At 56.8% G+C, this 23,641-nt stretch overlaps 1 protein-coding gene across 4 annotated transcripts; it reads right to left on the bottom strand.

Annotated features, from left to right (window-relative positions):
* Positions 1-1,069: 1,069 nt before the first annotated feature.
* Positions 1,070-22,604, bottom strand: QRICH2 (glutamine rich 2). Of its 4 annotated transcripts, XM_067021294.1 has the most exons (21): positions 20,381-22,604; positions 20,107-20,199; positions 18,814-18,873; positions 18,275-18,385; positions 13,993-15,466; positions 12,397-13,341; positions 11,709-11,794; positions 10,941-11,038; positions 10,315-10,429; positions 8,277-8,537; positions 7,200-7,322; positions 7,027-7,101; positions 6,676-6,840; positions 6,440-6,561; positions 5,777-5,842; positions 5,413-5,514; positions 4,776-4,979; positions 4,109-4,262; positions 3,682-3,769; positions 2,786-2,911; positions 1,070-1,288 (listed from the first exon to the last, which is right to left on the bottom strand). In XM_067021294.1, exons 1-21 carry the CDS (start codon positions 20,834-20,836, stop codon positions 1,104-1,106), a joined length of 5,109 nt encoding a protein of 1,702 aa, XP_066877395.1. In that variant the 5' UTR covers positions 20,837-22,604; the 3' UTR covers positions 1,070-1,103. The 4 variants fall into 4 exon arrangements, with proteins under 4 accessions (XP_066877395.1, XP_066877394.1, XP_066877393.1 ...); XM_067021291.1 differs by having other exon boundaries at positions 1,218-2,911; positions 6,440-6,840; positions 12,397-15,466; XM_067021293.1 differs by lacking the exons at positions 12,397-13,341; positions 13,993-15,466; positions 18,275-18,385; ... (1 more) ...; positions 20,107-20,199; positions 20,381-22,604 and adding an exon at positions 12,014-12,041.
* Positions 22,605-23,641: the final 1,037 nt, after the last annotated feature.

Genomic DNA, 23,641 nt, shown 5'->3' with positions numbered 1-23,641 from the left:
ACGGAGCGCCTGCCCCACCCGTGGCACCTCCAGCCAACCCCCGCCTCCTGTGCCCACAGGGGGACTAGGGAGAAACCCTTTTCTCGGTTACTTCCTGCTACACTTTCCTGTGTGACTCTGTCATCTCTCACCTCGCACCCTAAATCAGCCCTCTTACCCCAGACATCCCTTTCCCATGTCAGAGGGGACTGGGGGGGGAGGTGGCGGGGGGGAGGGAACCCCACCTCGGAGGAGGGAGCTGCTGAGAACTGATCTGAAGGCAGAAAACTGCTTCCATGACTGCAGAGGCCTCCGTCCGGGTGCGGGGCAGCTCTCCCTTGTCCCTGGGGCTTTGATTGGGGACGGGCTTGTCCCTTACAGTTGACTTGGGGGACAGCAGTGAGCCCTCTGGCCTGTTTAGGGTGACACTGGAGCAGGACAAGGGCCAGGCCTCAAGACCCCCTGGCAAATGCCAGGCACACTTCTGCTCTAACTTCCTGGGGAGGGGCGGGGAGGGGAGCAGGGACACGACCTAGCCCTGGCGGCCCCTGGGTCTGCGCCCCTCCTGCGTCTGCAGCAGCCACTCAAGGGTAAGCCACAGAGGACAGCAAACAGGAACCTTCCCAGGTGCTGGTGGCACCGCTCCCGCCCAGGATGTGCCAGGAGCCTCCCTGCCAGCAGCAGGAGGGCTGCCACCCTTACCTTTGCTCCAAGATACACAAGGTACAGCTCGAGCACAGACATGAAGCATCCCAACCTCACCAGAGTGCCCTGGCCAGCCTCCCCAGCTGGAAGGCGGTGCCAGGGCCAGAGAAGGCCACGGCACCGGGTCCAGCCGGGGTCAGGAGAGGGCAGACCGCTTGCAGGCCCGCCAGTCCTGGAGCCCGGGGTCTGGCCTGTGCTGCCTCTTCCCGGCCCTGGGTCCAACACTCAGCCCTCTCGAAGCCCTGGCACCCTCAGAGAACAGCTCAACCTGTTTGGGGGCCATGGCCTAATGGTCAGGCTGCAAGAGGTCTGCCATCCGACCTGCAGCGGCCCCTCCCTCTCACTCCACCTTCCTGAGCCAGGACCAGAGAAGCTGCACGGCCCCAAGCTTTTTCCTAAGCATTTATTCATAGCTGTGCTCAGTGAGCCGTGGTGGACCTCGGCCCCCGCGTGGGCTCCTCGAGCCCCTCCCCTGGAGGCACGTCCAGGTGCATCTCCAGCCCCGCTGGCAGGGTTGCCATCTCACTGGGCAGGTGAGCTGTATTCGGCTGGGAGAGACGCCCCTCGGTGGAGACGGGCCTGTCTTTCTGTTGAAGAGAAGGACCTGCGAGACAGGAGGGAGCAGACCTGGCTCTGTCTGGCTCCCACGCGCACCAGCGGCCGCCCCCAGCTTGCGCAAAGCCCAGGGAAGTCGGGAGCAGCCCCAGTAGCCAGGCCGAGCTAGGGCGTCATGCTGGGGGGAGGGGGTGGCAAGCCCTCATACCAGCCCCTCAGTCACACTCCTTTATAATCTCTCTGAGTTAAAAATAAGCAAGCCTTCATCAGGGGCTGAGAGCCTGCCTCTTTGGGAACGTTCCCTCTGAAGGCAGGGACTGTTTAGGCAATATTGGCACCAAGAGGTGCAGGAATTTTCCCTAACACTCCCCTCCCTCTTGCTGCTGCTTCCACACATTTTAAGTGCCCTTGGAGTAGACGGTGGAGTGCTGGGGAGAAAAAAGCTAAGTACCCCCAAGCACTCACCTCGGAACCAAGAGCCACAGACCTGTGCTGTCTGTCCACTGCTGAGTCCTCCATCCCAGGCTCTTACCCTTTTGTCACCAGTGCTGGCTCTGGGGCCAGGTGGCTTGGCTTTGAACTCCAGCTCTGCTGCCTCCTAGCTGTGTGACCTTGTGCAAATACTTTAACCTCTCTGTGCGTCGGCTTTCTCAGCTGTAGGTGGGACCAACAGTGGTCCCTGCCTCTTAATGCATGAGCATGAAGACTGGTTTGTAAGTGGAAAGCTCCTCAGCAGTGCCTGGCCAGGGAGGAACCCTCAACGGAGGCGAGGCAACAAGACCACCACTGCTGCTTATTCTGTTTCTGCTTCCTCCAGGCACTCACTGAATGCTGGAACTGGAAGCGGGGTGTAAAAAGTACCCAGCTGGGGCTCTTAAGCTGGGCAGGGGGTGGGGGTGGTCCTTGAACCTCCGGAAGTAGCTGTAAAGCACTGTGGGTGCGTAACTTGTTATGGGAAGAAAGTCAGCACCTTTCTTAGACTCTCAAGGGGGAGCCTTACTAAGCGGCCCTGACCCAGCACCCTTTTATCGACAGATGAGGAAACTGGTCAAGAGAAAGGGGAGAGGGCCTCAGAGTCACCTGGAAGTGATCCAGCCTCCTAGCTCCAGGCCACTGTCCCTCTCTGGCCCCATGTGTAGCCAAACCCCAGGGGAACCCTTAGCCCTCTGGGGAGAGCAGGGACTCTGGGGGACCTTCCAGGCCAGGGGGCTTAGCTCCAGGAGAGTCGGCATATGTGAGCAGGGGAAGGACTCGGGCCTGGAGCCAGAGCTTGGGCTGCAACTCTGCCCCTATTTCCTCTTCTGTGAAATGGGGGCAGTGACAGTATCTGACCACAGGCCTGGCGCATTATCAAGCACTCAGCAATGAAGGGTTTTCTCTCTCCTCCCTTGCATCCCGCCCCTCAGCTCCCAGGCCCTTCTTCTCTCCAGGGAAATAAAGGTATATACCAGGCATGGGCAGGAAAGGGGCCTGGCGGGGCAAGGAGGAGAGGCAGCGGGCAGTGCCTAGGCCACCCAGAAGGACCCTCCATCCAGAGAGGAGCTACCTGAGTTTCTGCCAGCCAGCACCTGAGCGCTCTGGGGCCGTGAGGGCCGCTGACCGCTGTCGCTGAGTGACTGCTGCCGGTGCATGTGGGGCCGGGACTGCTCGGCCTTGTGCTTTATGCCCGAATCTGATGGAGACAGTGGAGCGGAGGGGCAGTTCTGAGACACCGGGTGGGAGCCCTGTGGGGACCCATGGGGATGGGGAGAGGGCTGCAGGGCTGCAGGTCACAGCCAGCCTCAGCTGGCATCCTTCTCCATCTCTATTCGTGGATATGCCCCTTGTAAGCACTTCATTCACCGAAATGTCTGCCCGGCCATCTGTCTGTCCACCATCCATCCACCCAGTCACTCGGATATCCACCCACAGACGTCAGCCCCATGCCAGGTGCTGGGTGAGCTCTGACTCCAGGTTTACAGTTCGGGAGGGGAGGCAACTAGAAAGGTGCATACATGGCGGCGAGACCCGGTGGGAAGTGACAAACAGCACACCTCAGGATGGCTAACTGGAGGGGGACATTCCAGGACACAGGTGATTCACAGAGTGGTGGGGGGCTCAGGAGAGGGTACTCTGGGTTATGAAGAAGGGGTAGGACTTGGCCTCGGTGATGCTGGGAACAGAGGCTTAGTTAGGAAGACGGGGGTGGCAGTCTGAGGGTAGAGGCTGGCAAGAAAAGATGGGACCACGACATCCCAGCTAGTTGGCTGAGACTGGACAGCTGTCCCCCTTCTGCAAACACTGACCCGGAGGCTTTTGGAGACCTGAACGTTTGGAGTCAGGGAGGTGGAGGAGGAAGGCAGTCAGGGCCCGGTGGCCACAAGAAGCGCCTTAGGAGCTGGACGGATCCTGTGGGACCCAAGCAAGGAGGCTGAGGGGCCTCTGGGCCACCTGGACACTCACTGTCTTTGTTCAGGATGTCCGGCAGCCTTGTATCCATCCGTCCCTTGTAAATATGTCCGTCCAGGCCCAGGATATCCACCTCGTCGTGCTGTGGAGATGGGCGAGTGCCGCTCAGAGTTGCCCTCCCGTCCTGCCTCCCAGGGGGCGGTCCTCTCCTGAGGCCGGCGCCAAAGGGTGCTCAGAGCCCTTGAGGGGGCTCTGGGCGGCGCCAGGGCCGAGCGACAGAGGGAAGGGGGGGCCCGTGGTGGAGGCGGTAGTGCCAGGTGGGCGGGTGGCCGGGTTGGCATTCCTTTTCCCAGGAAAGGATAAGAACCTGACGCTTGGACTGGGTCTAAGAAACGGCCCCGAGGCCGAGGGCCCAGGAGGGGACTTCCGGTGGCTTTTCCAGAGGGACCTGAGAGTCTGGTGTCACGGCAGTGCCCCCCACCTTCCTGGCGATCCGGATCTCCTCGGTGGGGTGTTGGCTCTGTGCCGGGTGCTGCAGGCGGCTGCGGCGGTAGGGGTAGGTAAGGGTGTGGCTGCCCCCGCAGCGGCGGGGCGTCCTCGTCCTCGGGTAGGTGTGATCGGCCGCATCTGGCAGCCTGCGGTGAAGACGGGAGTCACGGGGAGCAGGTGTGGCCGGGGACACGCCCCGGGTGGGCGGGCAGCGCTCGAGGCAGGACAGGGAGTGGGTGAGCGAGCAGGGCGGCCCGGCCCGGCCCCCCTGAAGAACACGGACACACACGGGCACGCGTACATGTTCACACACACATACATTCACACACATTCTCAAACGTTCACGTGTATGTTCACACATTCACACATACACATACATACATGTTCACACACAATCACATTCTCATACACCTTTATACACACGTTCACACACATTCTCCCCACCCCTCATGCATACACAGAATCTCACACACTCACTCGTACAATACACATGAACAATGCTCTCTCACACCCACACGTGTTCACACACACATTCCCTCTCTTACACACACACACACACACACACGCACGCACGCACACTCCCCCGCTCTCAGCGGCCGGCCGGCTGTGAGCGGGCCGAAGCTCGCCGCCTGCCCCGGGGGCCCGGCCCGGCCACCCACCGTCTGTAGCAGGGGCAGCTGAGGCACTGGGAGTGCAGCAGCTCGCGGATCATCTGGCTGCTGGCCTTGACCGAGCCCCCAAAGTGGATCTGCACCTTCTCAATGTCCATCAGCATCTTGGAGTGCATGCTGCGCAGGCGCCCCGCGCTTGGCTCCGTCAGCCCCAGGTTGCCCGGGGGGAGGGCAGCGCTGCCCAGCTTCAGGCTGCGGGGGGTGGGCCCAGCGGAGGGGTGAGCCACGCCCCCGGCATCCTCCCCTCAAGGAGGAGGTGGAAAGGCTGCGGGGAGGAGGGCAGGAGCCCCAGAGGGCGTGAAACACGCCTCCCACCCACTTATCCCACCCGCTCGTGGAGCCACACACACACACCCCCAGACATGCCCGCTATGAGCAGGGAGGGGGGCGGGTCTCAGAGGCAATGTGCCCCAGGACGCCCAGCAGGGACCCAAAGGCAGGCGGTTACTAGGTCGGTGCTCTCCTCCTCCGAGGCTCTCACCGTGGGAGGAGCTGGGAACTCCGTCAGACAGCACCCTCGCAGCACCGCCCCTACTCCCCATCCCAGGCGTGAGGAGGGGCCTCCACTCTCGCCCTCCAGACCCCCCTGCAAAGCCCCGCACAGGACTCCCTCCGCTGCCCGTACTTGCGGCTCTGCTGCCGGACCTGCTCCAGTTCAAAGACCGTGTAGGGGCGGATGGACTGGTGCCCGGGCAGGCCTGGGACCACGGGAGTCAGGGGGGTGACTCTGGGCAGGGACAGAGAGAAGGGAAGGTCGGAGTGTGAGAAACCCCATCGTCCAAGCCCCCCGCCCACTCCCCCCACTCCCCCTGCCCGAGGAGCCTTCCCGCCCGGGCAGGGGTGGGGGCTGAAGGACAGGGGGCAGCCGAGGTGTACGGAGCGAACGGTGAGAGAGCCGGAGCCGACAGGAGCTGGAGACAGGCAGGGATACAGGAGACGCAGCCCTGCCGTGCCCGCCCCCATCGTGGCCACCAGCTGGGGTCACTCACTGTCCAGTCACAGGCGTCTCCAGGGGACGGTCACATGAGAGGCAGTGGAAATGTGCCAGGAGCTGCCTGTGAGGAGTGGAACACACACAGGGTAAGCGCCCTGCCCAGAGGGTCCCGAACGCGAGAGACAGAGAACCCGGCGGGCTCGGCGCTCCGTGGGCCAGGCAGGCTGGACGCCCAGTGCCCAGGGCGACAGGCCCCGGGCCACCAGAGGCAGTTCCGGGCCCAGCTCAGCACCGGGAACTCACCAAACTCACCAGCTCCTAGACGTGTCCGCTTCTGGGCACACACCCAGCACCCACCTACGCTAACCCAAAGCCGGCAGGGCTCCCAAGGGCCCCAGGACTGCCCCGCGTAAGCCTCGGGAGCCCTCTGGCGGCCAGGAATGGAAGTCCTGGGACTCGGGCTGCCATGGGCCAGGTCTTCCAGGAGTGCTGTCAGCTCTGGGGGCTGTGGAGCCCCTCCCACCTGTGCCCAGAGAGCCTTACGCCTCCCTCCCCTCCCTCTCTCAGCTGTCACGTGAACTGGCCTGAGCTAGAGGAGCTTTTCAAGCTCTAAAACTCTGTCACTCCTCCTGCGGGATGGTCCCAGGCAAGATCAGCCATTCCCTCCGAGCGCACCTCCACCTCCAGCCCGCCTGCCCTCACCCCTCCCAGGCCTCACCTCCGCATGGTGGCTGCCTCGTCCGCCTGGTAGAGTGGAGGACGCTCTCTGAGCTGCAGTCGCAGGGATTTCCAGCGATCCTCCAGGGCCTGCTTCACCGGGTCCAGCTCCAGGCGGTCCAGCTGTGGGTGAGGGCGGGGCCCAGGTGAGCTCTGAGGAAGCGGGCGGGGCCTGCGGCTCCTGGGGAAGAGGGTGTCGTCCCGGCCCAGGGGGCCCTGGAGCCTCCCACCCCTCACCTTGTTGTCCATCTCTCCCAGGAGCTTGTCCAGCATCTTCTGCCAGTCCTGCTCCTGCCCGCTCAGCTTGGCCACCAGCTCCTGCATCATGTGCTGCAGCTGTTCCATGGTGGCGTCAAACTGGGCACGGCTCACTTTGGCCGCCAGGGCGCTCTTGTCGGCTTTCTGCCCAGAGAGAGGAAGAGGCCCCCGGGTGGGAGAGAGCCACGGGGGGGGCCCCACTCCCTGCGGTGAGAGCGCCAGCACTGAGCCCACGTGCCCCCCGTCGGGCTCCCCTCCTCTCTCAGCCTTCTGAAGAACGAGCGGTGGGACCTCCCTGGGACGCAGGGGGTCCCCTCGGCCTGGCCTTACCACATTGATCTCCGTCTCCAGGTGTTCCCTGTTGGCCTTCTCCTTCTTCAGCTTCTCCAGACCTTGGTACAACACCTGGGAGGCCGAGGGAGCAGAGAATAAGGACCGAGGAGGAACTGGGGTCGCGCCTCGGCCCCGGCCCCACCCCCCCGACCCCGGCCCGCCTGCCTCACCTCGATGTCCTTCTGCCCCTGCCGATGGTCCTCGATGAGGCTGCCGGTGGCGATGCTGAGTTTCTCACAGTCGCCCTGCACCTGCAGGATGGCGCTCTGGACGCGGCCCAGTAGCTCTTCATCCTGCGGCAGAAGGACAAAGGCAGCCTCCCTGGGGCACCGCCAGGGGTACTGCTGCCCCTGCTAAGTCAGCCCTTAAAACATCACCCAGGGCTTCCCTGGTGGCGCAGTGGTGGAGAGTCCGCCTGCCGATGCGGGGGACACGGGTTTGAGCCCCGGTCCGGGAGGATCCCACGTGCCGCGGAGCGGCTGGGCCCGTGAGCCGTGGCTGCTGAGCCTGCGCGTCCGGAGCCTGTGCTCCGCAACGGGAGAGGCCACAACAGTGAGAGGCCCGCGTACCGCAAAAAAATAAAAAACAATAAAAAAATAAAAATAAAACCAAAAAACATCACCCGGCAGACAGGCTGACTTCAGACCCCATTCTGGATCTCCTCAGCTGCCGCCACAATTCCCCACCTCCCCGTGGACTAGCCTTGAGGGACAGGGTCCACCGGGGTGGGTGGGCAGTAGAGGTGGTCTCAAGGCCCAGGAGTGGTGAGCTGCTCCCCTGAGAGCTGGGGTGTGGGCCACAGCCTCGCCACCCACCCTGAGCTGAATCTGAATTCTGGAGTCTGAGAGGCAAGCCTCAGGCACCTGTGCTACTCCCCGCCCCAGCAGCAGGCCTGCCCTTTGGAGGGGAAGTGAGGAGGAGTCCAGAAGACCGGCATGAAGGAGAGGCGACGAATGCTAAAGCTATGCCAGCGTCCCGAGGCATGTGAATGGCACTGCTCCACCCCTCCGCCAGCTGTGCGGTCCCCACCCATGGAGCCGGCTCTTCCCCGTGGTCCTCCATCCCCAGAGCCAGCTCTGCGGCTGCCCTCGCTGCGACCCTATGGAAGGACCAGGGACTTGCGTGCGGTCGCTAAGGGGCTCCATCATGGGAAAGTGGCCCAAACATCCCTCCCCCTGGGACTCCCCGAGGGGCTCCCTGCAGGCGGGCCGTGAGCGGCCGCACCGGAGGAAAGCAGGCGGCGTCACCTGGCTCTGCAGCTTGGCCTTCTTGGAGGGCCGGGAGGCAGCCAGGTTGCTGACCATGTCCTGGAGCTGCTCGTAGCGCTGCACCAGCGTGCTGACCTGGTGACTCAGGTCCAGGCTGCAGGCTGGACAGGTGGCCGCAGGGTCGATCTGGCCGGGCGCCAGGGTGGTCGGGAGCTTGCACGGGGCCACGTTCATGCTCATGGACAGCAGCGTGGAGGACGAGGCCAGCATGTTCTCGATGATCATCCTGAGCTTGTCTAACTGGGCACGGGAGAGAGGGCAGGTGCGGGGCAGTGAGCGAGGCCCAGCTACGCCGCATCCACGCGGTCGCAGGGGACACGGGTTCGCGCCCCGGTCCGGGAGGATCCCACGTGCCGCGGAGCGGCTGGGCCCGTGAGCCGTGGCCGCTGAGCCTGCACGTCCGGAGCCTGTGCTCCGCAACAGGAGAGGCCACGACAGTGAGAGGCCCGCGTACCGCAAAAAAAAAAAAGGATGAAATTTTGCCATTTGCAACCACACGGATGGACCTAGAGAGTATTATCCTTAGTGAAATAAGCCAGAGAAAGACAAATACTGTGTGTTGTCACTTATATGTAAAATCTAAAAGATAAAACAAACTAGTAAGTATAACAAAACAGAAACAGACTCACAGATCTAGAGAACAAACTAGTGGTTACCAGTGGGGGGAGGGAAGGGGGAGGGATGGGGTAGGAGATTAAGAGGTACAAACTACTATCTGTAAAACAAAAAAGCCACAAGGATATATTGTACAGCACAGGGAAATAGAGTCATTATTTTATAACTTTAAGTGGAATATAGTCTACAAAAACAGTGAATCACTGTGGTGTGAATTTGAAACTGATATAAGAGTGTAAATCAACTACACTTCAATAAAAAAAATAAAGAGAGAGAATGTGATAAGTGCTACCACTACAGGGGTCTCTCATGGCCTGGCTGGGAACAAACTCCTTCCGCTGGCCCTCCTGCTCTCTTCTGGATCCCATGGTCCCAGTTTGTCCCCACAAATGATTGCTCCCAGCTAGACACCCGACTGGCCAAAGACCTGTGACGTCTTGTCCTGGCTTAGAGAGAGGGACTGCACCAACCTCAGGCCCCCTTTCTTGGAAGCGCGTAACACTGCCAGGCCTGGAGCAGCCCTTTTGGACTGTGTGTGAGAGATAAAAAAAGCTGGCTAAGAGCAGAAGGGAAGAGAGATGTGCAGGTATTTGAGAGAGATGGATAAGGAAGGGGATACAGAGGCCAAGACAGACACACAGAAAGACAGACAGGTGGTGGCCCGGGCCAGACTGCCCGCTTGGCCTGGAAATTCTGCTTTTCCCAATTTCCTCTACACGTATGTAACTTTCAGCCAGGCTCCCTTTTGCCCGAGCTCAGCAAGACTCTTGCCACCAGAAGAGCCGACACGCTTCTGAAGAGTCAAGAGGCCGAGCCTGCCCAGCAGGGAGCGGATGCCCTCCCAGGTGTGGCCCCAGGGAGCCCCGGAAGTTGCTAAGCTCAGGTGTGAGCTTTGGGATGACAGATGACTCTTTAACGCACTATCTACTGCTGTCCTGACAATCAGGTCTGGGTCATGAAACGGTGCACACCACCGTCCCGACACTCGGGGTGGGCCCAGAATGGGGCCTCCAGCACGTGGGACCTCTAGCAAGGGGCTGCTGACGTGGGACTCCTGGGCCCAGTGGCTTTGCCCATCTGATCTTCTGTGAGCACTCAGAGGGCTGTTCCTAGTCCAGACGCTCCTCACTGGGAACATTCTGGGGTGACCAAGGATCGTAACACTGAAGATGTAACGGCACGCACACCTGGAGCTAACACAACACCGTAAGTCAACTATACTCCAATTTAAAAAAGAAAAAATGTAAAGGCAGACACTCTCAAGAGAGTGAAAAGACAGCCCACAGAACAGGAGAAAATATCTACAAATTATATATCAGATAAGACTCTACTATCCCCAATGTCCACAGCCAACTCTGCGAAGGGCCCTAGTCCCTGTGGCCGGAGAGTGTGGAATCCTCACCTGATCCTGCAGGTAAAGGGAGGCTTCGGAGACCGAATGTTCCATGCTGACCTTGCCCCGTTCTTGACTCTCCCTCAGCTCCGCCAGCTCCTTCTCGATGGCAGCCACGGTGACCCTGCATGCACGAGAGATGGTCCGGCCCCACCACCGGCCCAGGGGCCTGGGCCCAGCAGTGCTGAGCCCCGGACGTCAGGGATGGAGGAGGCAGATGGGGCTCTTTCACGTCCCCCTCCAACACTGTCTAAGGGGTCCAAGGCCCCGCCTGTCGTGGAGGTGGGTACCCAGTGTGCTGGCCTGAGAGGCTTCTAGGGGATGAGGCCTGGCACTGCACAGAGACGGCTCTGAGGGGCTCTAGCAAATGCTCCGAAGCCTCCAACTGGGGGCAGAATCTGAGAGGCTTTTTTTTTTTTTTTTTTTTTTGGTTCTTCTAAGCCCTGGTGCTGAGCTGTTTTAAGAACCTGGGAAACTTCCACTTGAACTAGATACGGACAACCTGAAGAGCAGACACAATGCGGGTCAAAGATAGTGGTCAGTTCAGGGATGAATGAACCGAAGGCTTCTATCACCTCCTTGGCTGAGAACATGTGATGCCGGGACAGAAGCTGCATTTGGCAGGGGGATTTTACCTGAGGATACCCAGCTGCAGGCTCAGCTGGCCAGCTTTCACCTCGTTTCCTGTTTCTTGCTCTCCCTCCCCCTCCAGGATCCTGTTCATCTGCTCCAGCTACAAATCCAGTGGAAGAGGAGGGTCAGGCAGGCTTGAGATCTCTGCTTTCTGAACATACCTCTGCAGCCCCAGCAAGCCCCTCCCCCATTCCCTAATCCTTTAAAAAAAAAAAAAAAAAACCACACAGCTTGAGGGAATCTTAGTTCCCAGACCAGGGATTGAACCCGGACCTCTGGCAGTGAAAGTGCCTAACCACTGGACCACCAGGGAGTCCCCCCCATTCCCTAATCCTATCCAACCCTCTGGCAAAGCCCAAGGTCCCTTCCTAACATCCACCCATCCATCCATCCCATGGACGCAGGTAGCTAGCATTAAAAGAATGACTGAAGACGTAGCAGCCGCTCGCCGTAACCGCTGGTCCCAGACAGTCCCACGAACTTGGCCCCAAGGCTGCTCCAGGGACAGTGGCTTTTATTGGAAATGGCCACATGTAATGAAAGGAGCTCAGGCCTCCTTGTTGGCCCAACTGAATCTTAATAGCTTTGAATGTCAGGTTTTAGATCCAGGAAATAAACACGTGGATACCCGAGGTGTGTTTCCCATCTGAGGAGACTGTACAGATCCAGTGAGATAATAATGAAAGTGAAAGGACTGTGTAATCTATCCAAATGCAAATGAGGGATGATTGGCACTTGAAGGCCAAGTAGGCGGACCCTCCCTTACTTACTTTTGCTTTTTCCTGGCGAACTTCTTTGGTCAAGGCCTTTAAGGTATTCAGCTGTTCCTGCAGGTCAGCGGGTATGGACTTCTTGACTATGGAGAATCGAGGCCTTAGGGTCAGAAGCGTCAGATTCCCCATGGGCTCCCAATCCCAGCCCTCCCAATCAAGAACAACACATATCATTTATCTGCTTTTCCTGGGAGATGGAGAGGGGATGGAAGGAAAGGAGTGTCCTTTTAGGAGATAAGCGTCCTTAGCTCTGAAGAGTCCACCTAATGCTTAATATCCGAAAGGGCTGTGGGACCACTTACCCACAATTTCCACCCAACTCTAAAATCTTAATTATTCTCTGGGGCTAGAATTGTGAATGTGCAAAGGTTAAATTTAATTTTTCAACATTCTCTCTCCCTGCCCAACCCCATGAAATCATTTTCCCTTCATCACAACATCTTCCCAGCTGCTTTCCAGAGAGTCTGGCAAAGGCGTAAGAATCTGCCTCCCTCCTCTCCTGAGGCTCCTTCACTCCTACCGGTTTAATCCCATCTCTTGGACCCTGAAGGCTATGGGAGAACCCAGAATGGCTAAGAATGGAAATGCTGTTTTCAGGGCATCAGGCAGAGGCCCAGGGAGAGAGAAGGATGAAACCAAGCGAGGAGGAGGACAGCAGCCTCTCTTCTGGGCACGCGGCACCCACCCATCAGTGCCAGCAGGTACTGGATCTTCTCCAAGTCTGTTTGGCCAGCTTGTTCATCATCTAGATCCTTTATGTTCTCCTTAAGCTCCACGTAGAGGCCGATAAGCTCTCCCATCAGACGAAATGTTTCCACTGCCGTGGGGAAGCTAGGAGCCAATTTCTCCAGTGAATCATGTTCCTCACTGTGAACATCACTCCTTCCTAATGAGCCTTGGTATAAACAGTCAAGGGAGTGCGTGCTCCTGAGAAAGGGGGCAGCTTGGCTTGCGGAAGCCTGAACAGAAACTCCAGGTCGGATTGAGTCACGTAGTTCATTTGGATCCAAACCTACCTCGACATACTGATCTACACCTTGGTACCCTGAGCCATGGGAGTCTGGGACAGAATGTGCCCGGTCATGCTGCTCTGGTTCAGGTGTTTCCAAATGCCGTTGATCCTGGCGTGCAGATCCCACACCTGCGCGTAATGGTTTCGGGCCATGCTGGTCTGGGCCAGGACGCATCAAACTTTGCTGATAAGTCTCTCGTGGTACCAAACCTTCTCGGTCTATAGCTGGTGATGCCAAACCTTGACTGGCTACGAGTGCTGACACCCGACCATACTCATCTCTGCCAGGAGGTGCCACACCATGCTGGTATGGGCGTGGTGGTATAAAACTTCGAGGATCTGCATGGTATGCTGGAAAGCCATGAAGCTCTGTGCCTGGTGGTATCAAGCCTCGATCTGCACCAGATCGCCTCAGCCAATGCTGAGGTTGAACCAAACCACGCTGATCAGCACGAGGTTGCATGAAACCACGTGGATAGGCACCAGATTGGACCAAACCACGTGGATAGCTACCAGGCTGTACCAGACCAGGTGGATATGCACCAGGTGGAACCAAGCCAGGCATAGATACACCAGGTTGAAAAAAGCCATGTGGACCTGTACCAGGCTGCACCAAACCTCGCTGATACATTCCAGGCTGGACCAAACCAGGGTGACCTGCACCAGGTTGCACCAAACCAGGCTGAACTGCAGCGCCGGGCTGCACCAAACCAGGCTGAACTGCAGAGTCGGGCTGCACCAAACCAGGCTGACCTGCAGCTCCAGGCTGCACCAAACCAGGCTGACCTGCACCAGGCTGCACCAAACCAGGCTGACCTGTAGCTCCGGGCTGCACCAAACCAGGCTGACCTGTAGCTCCGGGCTGCACCAAACCAGGCTGACCTGCAGCTCCGGGCTGCACCAAACCAGGCTGACCTGCAGCGCCAGGCTGCACCAAACCAGGCTGACCTGCACCAGGCTGCACCAAACCAGGCTGACCTGCACCAGGCTGCACCAAACCAGGCTGACCTGTAGCTCCAGGCTGCACCAAACCAGGCTGCACCAAACCAGGCTGACCTGTAGCTCCAGGCTGCACCAAACCAGGCTGACCTGCAGCTCTGGGCTGCACCAAACCAGGCTGACCTGCGCCAGGCTGCACCAAACCAGCCTGACCTGCACCAGGCTGCACCAAACCAGGCTGACCTGTAGCTCCAGGCTGCACCAAACCAGGCTGACCTGCAGCTCTGGGCTGCACCAAACCAGGCTGACCTGCGCCAGGCTGCACCAAACCAGCCTGACCTGCACCAGGCTGCACCAAACCAGGCTGACCTGCACCAGGCTGCACCAAACCAGGCTGACCTGCACCAGGCTGCACCAAACCAGGCTGACCTGTAGCTCCAGGCTGCACCAAACCAGGCTGACCTGCAGCTCTGGGCTGCACCAAACCAGGCTGACCTGCACCAGGCTGCACCAAACCAGGCTGACCTGCACCAGGCTGCACCAAACCAGGCTGACCTGCACCAGGCCGCACCAAACCAGGCTGACCTGTAGCTCCGGGCTGCACCAAACCAGGCTGACCTGCACCAGGCCGCACCAAACCAGGCTGACCTGTAGCTCCGGGCTGCACCAAACCAGGCTGACCTGCACCAGGTTGCACCAAACCAGGCTGACCTGCAGCGCCGGGCTGCACCAAAGCAGGCTGACCTATACTGGGTTGGACCAAAGCAGGCTGACCTGCACTGGGCTGGATCATATCATGCTGCTCTGTGCCAGGTTGTATGAAGCCGGATATTCCCAAACTGGGCTGTACAAAACCTTGCTGATCTGCAGCAACTTGCAACAAACCAGGTGACAGCAAGCCCTGCTGATCCATGCGAAACATTACAAATCCGTGCTGATCTACACCAAGAGGTACCAATCCATGCTGATCAGTGCCAAGTGGTCCCATACCACTCTCGTCCATGCCAGCCTGTTTTCTACCATGTTGGTCTATGCCAGGAAGTATCACACCATGCTGATATGTGCTCAGTGGAACCATACCAGGCTGGTCTGTACTAGGTAGTCCCAATCCTTGCTGATCTCTGCCAGGTGCCAATGGTGGCACTGTATCACTCTGAGCCATGCCAGCTAGTACCAATTCCTGCTCATCCATTCCAGGTGGCATCACTCCAAGCTGACCTACAGTGAGGGGTACCACACCACGTACATAAGTGCTAGGTTGTGGCGATGCAGGCTGATCCATGCCAAGTGGTCCTAATCCATGTTGATCTGGCCGTGCATAGATTCGACCCTGGCTAATGTGCACTCCCCCGTTCTGAGCTGGGGACACATGACCATGCAGATCTCTAGGCGAGGTGGCAGAGGATACGTCCTGATAAACTGGGCCAGGGTGTGCATCTCGTTCATCTCTGGGTAGATGTGCTAAGCCGTGCTGCTCTCTAGCCGGGCGACGATCTGACTCTGCTCTCAACTGGGGATGGGGTTCGGTTAGGCCAGCTTCTTCACGGGCCCTTGAGTGCTGTTTTCTACCAGGAAACCCAGTGGCAGACGCACCTTTGCTTCGTTCCCTGCCAGTAACCCCTTCAGAGGAGTAGCCTATGCCACTGGTTCCCGAGAAGGTCTTATCTGTGCTAAAACCATTGGCAGACTCTATAGCCTCGTCAATACTCGGATGCTTGGTGGAGGCTCCACTTGGAATTTTATCACTTGATGTTATGGAACCCTGCCCTTTGCGCCTAGGAAGCCCTGTTGATGACTCTGAGACCTGGTGGAAGAGGAAGAAAGAAATCAGTGACTCTAAGTAAAAAGTACTCATAGTAAGAGTTGGAGGGATGGAAGTGTGGGGTATCTAAGATGATTTAGAGCCGTTGGAAGAAAATACCCTCACAAAACTACACTGGACACAAAGACCAACTCTGACATTCTTGAAGGATAGTTCTCCAGATTTCTGAGAATCTGCACATTTGCAAATGGCATCATAATATGTAATTTCCCTCCTAAAAGGCAGGGGAAAACCTGCAAAATACAAGTGGTCAACTCCAACCCTCGCTGAGTACAAATAAAGGATAATTTATGGAGTTTACAATAGCAAGTCTACCCCATCATTGACCCATTGCTGGTGGTACAGTGTACACTGCAGGGAAAGTATACCATGTATTTAAAATGCAAAGCACAGGGCTTCCCTGGTGGCCCAGTGGTTGAGAAGCCGCCTGCCGATGCAGGGGATACGGGTTCGTGCCCCGGTCCGGGAAGATCCCACGTGCCGCGGAGCAGCTGGGCCCGTGAGCCACGGCCGCTGAGCCTGCTCGTCCGGAGCCTGTGCTCCGCAAAGGGAGAGGCCACAACAGTGAGAGGCCCGTGTACCGCAAAAAAAAAAAAAAAAAAAAACAATAAAATGCAAAGCACAAATCCAGAAATTCCATAGATGGGAATTTTCTGTATGGACTCTCACAAAAGGATGCACCAAGATATGTACAGTCTGTGTGTGGCATTATTTATGAAAATAGATTATCAATAGGGGTATATTTATGGCACAACCATACTGTAGAAAATTAAGAAGCTGTTAAAAAAAAAGATGATGGATTATTCCCATTTCCAGCCCAAATGGAGTAACAGGGGCTAGATTTACCTTCCGGTCTATAACAACCAAGAACCAAAAACCAAAAAGCAACAACTATGAAACAGTGGTTTTCTCGACACTGGGTATCAGCTGATGAAGAGGCTAGCAGTCCCTGAAAGATGGGGAAGCAAAATATGGGAGCCCTACTGTTGCCTCGGCTTCCTGGCTGGCTGGTTCCCAGGCTGCAGTGCAGGGATGGGAGACTGAAGTGGGGCCCAGCAGACTCCCTGTGTGGGAGACAGAGATAAGCCTGCAGGGAGACTGAGGCAGCGAGAGCTCAAAGCACAGAGGATTGGGAAGAAAGCACAAGCATGTTAAGACAACAAAGCAGATCCCCTGAGGGGTCCCCCTCGGGTATGCAGCACAGAAATGACCAGCACATACATGTGAGGAAACTACCCAGATTGGGAAAAGAACCATCTTCGGAGCTAGAGGGAACAGCACCCGGACTCCTGTGGGGCTGGGAACAGTGCCTGTTTCTACAGGCCAGTTTGGAGAAACCTGTAATTCAGGGGGCAAAGGACTCAGAAATATGCTGCGTCGGAAGTGGAGGGTAATCAGCCCTACACCGAACGTGGCTATGGAGCCGCTAAGAAAATAACTCAAGGGACTTCCCTGGTGGCGCAGTGGTTGAGAGTCCGCCTGCCGATGCAGGGGACATGGGTTCGAGCCCTGGTCTGGGGAGATCCCACATGCCACGGAACGGCTGGGCCCGTGAGCCACAACTACTGAGCCTGCGCGTCTGGAGCCTGTTGTGCTCCGCAACGGGAGAGGCCATGACAGTGAGAGGCCCGCGCACCGCGATGAAGAGTGGCCCCCGCTTGCCACAGCTAGAGAAAGCCTGCACACAGAAACGAAGACCCAACACAGCCATAAATAAATAAATATTTTTTTAAAAAACAAAAAAAAACATAGCACAGTGACATGTGGGTAAGTGTAAAAAAGCTTTGGCTTAAAAAAATGTAACAGTGAAAGCAGAGGCCACCTTTTTCTAGGCCACTCTCTTTGTTTGCAGGCCCTTCTTCCAACTGTCTCTGATGCTGCTTTCCTCTAAAGAAGGGCCCCAAACTCAGAAAGCAGTCTGGGAGACCAGAAGGGTGTCTTTTGTACCCAGATAATATTTGGTGAACCCCAGATGGCCACTTGGTGGTGCCAAAGTGTTCTTTGCTCTCTTCACCGTGAGTCTGTCCGTCCATGTGACCCTTTTTGAGTGACCCAGATACACAAAGCCAGGGGAAGAGGAATGTCAAGGCCAAAGGGCAGCTGACCCTTGTCCTTGAGGGCCGTTTGAAAATACCCACTTTATTCAGACAAAGAAAGCCGAGCCTGGTTATCCTGTGCGCTGCCTTGGCACAGATGCCCGTGCCCGTGGGTACAAGTCACCATCAGCAAAAGGCTTCCTGAAGAGGTTTTATTTCCAGGGTTAGTCACCTTTGTCGACTAATAGTGAAGGGACTCGTGCATTTCAGGACAGACTCTAAAGGAACTTTGAAAAGCTACGAAAGCAAATCACAACTATGCTCTGGTACTGTTTTCTATCTAACCGATCAGCCAAGCTAAAAAAAAAAAAAGTGGGTACCAACAGACAGCGTTGGCGGGATACTGAGAAACAAGTTCTCTCCTACATTGCTGGTGGGGGTCCAAACTGGAACCACGCCCACGAAAGGTAATTTGGCAAAAGCTAGCCAAATCACAAATGTGCGTTCTGTTTCTAGGGATCTATCCTATGAGTACCTTCACTTGTGTGAGTGTCACGTTAGAGCATGGTTTGTGATAAGATTGGGGAAAAACATGAAAAGTAACCAAAATAGAAAACTTGTGAAATAAATCATAAACATCCACATAATGGAATACTGCACAGCAGTAAAAAAGGGAAAGGTTCGGGGGCCCCACTCATGACTGCTGCCCAAGCCCCCCCACCCCCCCACGCCCCCCACCCCCGTCTCTGTTCACCATTTGTGAGGCCTTCCAGCCGTCAATAATCGCCTGCTCCAGATCTTCCCAGGTGACCATGTTGGCTTCTTCTGCACCCGACATCACACTGAGCTTCCAGCTCATTACTTCCTGACAGTGAAAGACAGCACGTATGTGTGCACACACGCACACCAAACACACACAACATATAACACACACACACCCCGAGTTTAATCCCAGGAAGCTTTAGGGACAGAACAGAACTAACAGGATTGGGTGGGTCCTTCCAAAGCCCCGAGGAGAAGTCACTGTCCAAGTAGCCAGTGAGTCCTGAGTGGCTGGTTCCCTGTCCCATGTGGGCTCTGGATGGACAACTGAGCAAGGAGGGTAAGAATGTTCCCTCATTCCAGGGGGGGCACCCCAAGAGTCAGAGGGCATACAGCACCCCACCCTGGAAGGATGCAGACACCTGGGGTGAGAGTCTGGATGGGCCCCGAGAGAGGGGACCGGGCTGCGGGCAACCATCCTACCCCCTGGGGCCCCTGAGGGCCCTTTCCCACACAACTGGCTGAGATTACCAGGAATTCGTCCCTTTCTCTAATTAGCTTCTCCAGTTTGTCAACCCGTTGGAGGAGTTTCTGGAAGAAGAGTTCAGAGATTGAGGATCAAAGCAGCCCCTCCTGTGTCCCCCGCGCACGCGCGCACACACACACACACGCACACACACACACACACACACACTCTCACAAGGCAGAAGAGGAAAGGAGGTGTGTGGGTCTGAGAGAGCCGAGGGTAAAGAGAAGGCTGGTAAGCCAGGCCCCCCAGGCTCTTCCCAGCCAACAGGAGGCAGGGAAGCGGAGTGTGGTAGGTGGTACCCGGGGACAGCGTGCCCAAGCAAAAGCGATGCGGGAATGGGAACCTTTCTTTGGTCCTGGGATGCATTTCACACAACCCACTAGTGAGACAATTCCAGCACTGCTCCACGAGGCTAACCTGGCCTCTCAAGGACAAAGATGACTGGGTACTTCAAGGGCATCTGAACGACTGTGTTGCTTAAAGAGAAAAGCACCTCAAAAGAACCAAAGCAAATTGCTACCATCTAAGTGGCTCCTTATAACTTCTGCAAACCTCCAGAATCTACGAATCTAAAGGTAAAACAAGCCTTTAGTCTGACCGAAGACAGCCCCAAACCTAAAAACAACACACTTTAAAAAGAAAAGCTTCCCACAGCAAAAATGAGTCCTGCTGGGGGCTGGAGGCCTGGGATGAGGTGGGCACGTGGCATCCACGGGTGAGTCTCCTCCTGGGTCTCGGCCACCCCCTCCTTTGAGCTTTTCTTCTCTCTCAAGTCTCTCTTCTCAGCTTCTCCCTGGGCTTCCTCCTAATTGCTCCTCCTTTTTTCCCAGCTCCAATCCCCTACTCTGGTCTCGTATGGGCCTGAAACAGGAGCAACGCCTAGTATCTCCTGGAACTGGCATACTTCCGGTCTCTGCTGTTCACTGGAAAATGCTTACGCTGAGGGATTCGTGCTTCTCTCTCCCAGGGAGCAAAGATCCAAGTGAGAGTGGGGCTGCCTGGGGGGTCGCAGGTAGGGGGATGGTGGTGGTGACCCATAACCCTCTCCGTTCCAGTCCCCCTCTTCTTGGACCAAGCTTTGTCTCTCAACACCCACCACCTTCTTTCTTTATTCTAGTTTAAAGGAAATTCACTCATAGACTATTGACAAGTTGTTAGCCCCTCTCTGGGTCGGTTCAGGATGCCTGGGTGTCTGACAAGTGGTGGGTGAGCCCCCGTGTAAACAGCGGGGACGAAGGAGGCTGCCCGGGAAGGGGCCACTCAAGCTCCCCAAGGTGGGGTCCAGCCGCCCTCACCTCCGGGTGCAACTCGGGTTGCTCCTTCGCCTTTTGCTGGGCTTCCTTCAGTATTTTCACGTCTTCCATGATGTCCTGGAGCAGCTCCATGCCCTGAAAGGTAGAGCACGGGCCGCGTGGGCCCAGGCCGCAAGCAGGCCTGGGCCCCGCCACGCCCGCGTCTCCCGGCTCCTGGCTCCGCCCTCCTCCCTCAGGTGCGCCTCCGGGGCTCAGCTCCAGGGGGCGCTGCAGAGCAGCCGGGGCGGGGGGAGGGGCGGACAGCCCGCGAGCCCACCTGGGGGACCGGCTCGCCGTCCTTCTGGACGTCCGTCGACCCTACTTGCGCCTTCCCTTGCGTAAGCAAGGCTAGATCCTTCACTTCCAGCCAGTCCCGGGCGTCCAGCCCGCCGGCCTGGGAGGGGAAGTGCTGCACGTGCGCCACGATGGCCTGCACCTGGCTCCCCATGGTCTTGAGCTGCAGGCCGAGGTCCTGGACCTGCCCGCCCAGGTCCTTCACCTGGCTCTCCAGCGCCTGCGGCCGCGCCCTGCTGCTTGAGACCTGCGGGGACTCGAACAAGCGACTCTGCTCGAGCATCGGGGACGGGAAGTCGATCCGAGTATCCTGCAGGTTGAGATTCTTGAGCATGGCCACGATGAGCGTGTGCAGGGCCGTGAAGTTGACGGCGCCCACCTCCGGAGTGCCGATGGCGAGGTCGGCCAGCTCCCAGAGGGAGACCGAGGGGGCCGCCATCGCGGGCGGCAGCGTGCGCCTTCTCCGGCGGCCCTGCCCCCCTCACGGCTTGTCACGCTCCTGGGGCATTTCCGGGCCCCTGCGAGGCCCCGGGGCACCCCCGCCGCGCCGGGCAGCAGTCGCAGTCTGGAGCCCGCCTGGAGGAAGGAGAGGAAGCGCCTGGCCCTCGGGCTTCCCACTCTTCGCTCCCGGGAAACGGGGGTCCGGGAACCGCCGAGCCCCCGCCGTCAGCCCGCCACCGTCCGGTCTTCGGTCTCCGAGTTCCAGCCCTGGAGTGCCCTGACGTTTGGAACTGGGTGCGCGGCCCCGTTCGCTGCCCGGTTGTGGGGGCCCCCTGCGTGCCCCAGGGATTCCACGCAAGAACACGCCCCGCAGAGAGCCGGCCTCAGCGAGGAGACCTGCCCGTCCTAGAAGCCACTCCCGACCCCCAAAGACAGCCAGTCCTAGTGGGTCAGGAAGCCCTGGCTACACCCAAGGTGCCACCAATTTTTGTTCTCAGTAAACGCTCCCAAACAGCGCTATAGGGCTGTGCAGAGGCATTCCTAACCAGGAAACACATCAGGTTTTTTTTTGGGGGGGGGAGACCCCTTAAGGTTCACCTAGATTCCAGCTGATTTACTCTCCTGTGGGGGCCACAATAGTGGGAAGATTTAAGAGGCCTCATGGCCACTATGTTTTGTGTGTTTTAGTTGTTCCCTTTGCAGGGCGGTGGCACGAATCTAAGAGATGCAGTCCTGAGACCTTGGCCCCTTGGGGACAGTCCCCGTATCATTCTGCTCAATCGGAAGGGAAGGTAACCTGGAAAAAGACCACTCACTACCCAGGCGGTTCCAGTCAGCCACCAGCTGACAGACCTTTTCTGCGCCACCCTGGCCTCATTTATCTCAAAACAGACATCTGGTCAAGCGCCAGCATCTCCCCTGGTTACAAGGCAGGACTGATTAGACAGGACCAGAGGAATCTGATGCTCTCAGCAATTGAGGCTTGACTTCCCCATACTAGATTCTCCCAGAAAACAGGTAACAATTTTCAGTGTTTATATTTAGGAAGCTAAAGAAAACTTGTAACTGCATCTATACTATGTATTATTTTAACTACTTTTCAAATTCAAATTTTTAGTTTAGTCTGAACTGGTAAAATTGAAACCCTTCATGTTCACTCCCTCCCCCTCCAATAAAAGCAGTGTTTCCTGGAAATGGAGTTTTAGAAACGAGTCTAAAACCTCCCTGAGGATAACACCCAAGGATTTTTGTTCACTATTATACTCCCAGAACCTGACACATAGTAGGCCTTCAAGTGGTTGTTGAGCTCATCAAAAGAAGAAATTCTTTGTAGTCTTCTGTGCACTTATACTCTTACATTAGAAAACGTAAGGCTGGGGGCTTCCCTGGCAGTCCAGTGGCTAAGACTCCGCCTTCCAATGCAGGGGGTGCGGGTTCGATCCCTGGTCAGGGAGCTAAGATCCCACATACCTCAAGGCCAAAAAACCAAAACACAAAACAGAATCAATACTGTAACAAATTCAATAAAAACTTTTTAAAAAAAAAGTAGTCCACATCAAAAAAATCTTTAAAGAGGGCTTCCCTGGTGGCACAGTGGTTGAGAGTCCGCCTGATGATGCAGGGGACACAGGTTCGTGCCCCGGTCCGGGAAGATCCCACGTGCCGCGGAGCGGCTGGGCCCGTGAGCCATGGCCGCTGAGCCTGCGCGTCCAGAGCCTGTGCTCTGCAACGGGAAAGCCCACAGCAGTGAGAGGCCCGTGTACAGCAAAAAAAAAAAAAATCTTTAAAGAAAAAAAGAAAATGTAAGGCCAGATCACAACGTTGAAGTTGAAGCCTTAGGACTGAGTATCAGCTGTACTGGAGGCTGTGGTGTGGTATGTGGGCTTAACCGTTCTAAGTTCAGTGACTTTCTACTGAATGTGACTGCTACTACTCCACTAGCTACGGCCAGAACAGCAGCTCCCAAGCCCTCACGTTTCCATTTTCATGTCCCTGAGACTTGCTATCATGCCAGCCAGGCACACACTAGGACTCACTAAATGCCAATGCAAAGGGCCTATTAATCCCAGGAGATACATTCTCCTAAACGCTTTTGCTAAATAAGTACATTTAAAATAAGAGACACAGGAAAGAAAACGTTAACCGCAGGTATACATGGAATTTGGGGTTGAAAAGGACCTTAGCTTTCAATTCCTAACCTCCCCTTCCACAACCGATAACAGAGGGCCAGAAAGGACTGGTCATCTGACCGACCTCCAGGACAGAACCAGTCTCCTGAGTAACAGTCCACGGCTCTTCCTCTACAACCATGCTAATTATTTGATAATTAAGTTCTTTTCTCAGAATTCCTCTACTTGGATTATTAGCAAAAGGCAACTTCTTTGTGTGCTTGAAAAAGCAAATGTGCTCAAGTCTTGATGGTGGGCTGGGAACTTTCCTAGTCATTGGGAAAGGGGGAAAAATGTCCAGGAAACTTCCCTGCAGAGAAATACAATGGTACAAATAAGCGAATTGCCCTTTATTATCTCTCAGGAGCTATGAGAACCAATGAGAGACTACAGTTCATTTCCGGGCAGACACTCCTCCTGCCTGTTTTCATTCAGTCCTGACTTGGATCAGACTGAAAGGTATAAAAAGTCTACACTGCGTTTGCAACAAGGCCTGCCCGACAAATAAGGTATCAACAGAATTGTGATTATGTAATTTAAAATGATGGCACAGGGCTTCCCTGGTGGCGCAGTGGTTGAGAGTCCGCCTGCCGATGCAGCGGACACGGGTTCGTGCCCCGGTCCGGGAAGATCCC

The sequence above is a fragment of the Kogia breviceps genome, chromosome 19, assembly GCF_026419965.1.
Source record: "Kogia breviceps isolate mKogBre1 chromosome 19, mKogBre1 haplotype 1, whole genome shotgun sequence".
In the NCBI taxonomy this organism is placed as follows: domain Eukaryota; kingdom Metazoa; phylum Chordata; class Mammalia; order Artiodactyla; family Physeteridae; genus Kogia; species Kogia breviceps.
Note: the sequence above shows the minus strand (reverse complement) of the source record. Positions and strands in the feature narration are given on the sequence as shown.

Bases quoted from the DNA above. Each gene is read 5' to 3' on its own strand.
- QRICH2 (XM_067021291.1), bottom strand. From the start codon at position 20,836: ATGGCGGCCCCCTCGGTCTCCCTCTGGGAGCTGGCCGACCTCGCCATC. The intron at 7,102-7,199 runs GTGAGGCAGGCG...TCGGCCTCCCAG, and splicing joins AGGGGCAGAAGGACATCGAG to GTGTTGTACCAAGGTCTGGA. The intron at 6,841-7,026 runs GTAAGGCCAGGC...CTCTCTGGGCAG, and splicing joins TGGAGACGGAGATCAATGTG to AAAGCCGACAAGAGCGCCCT.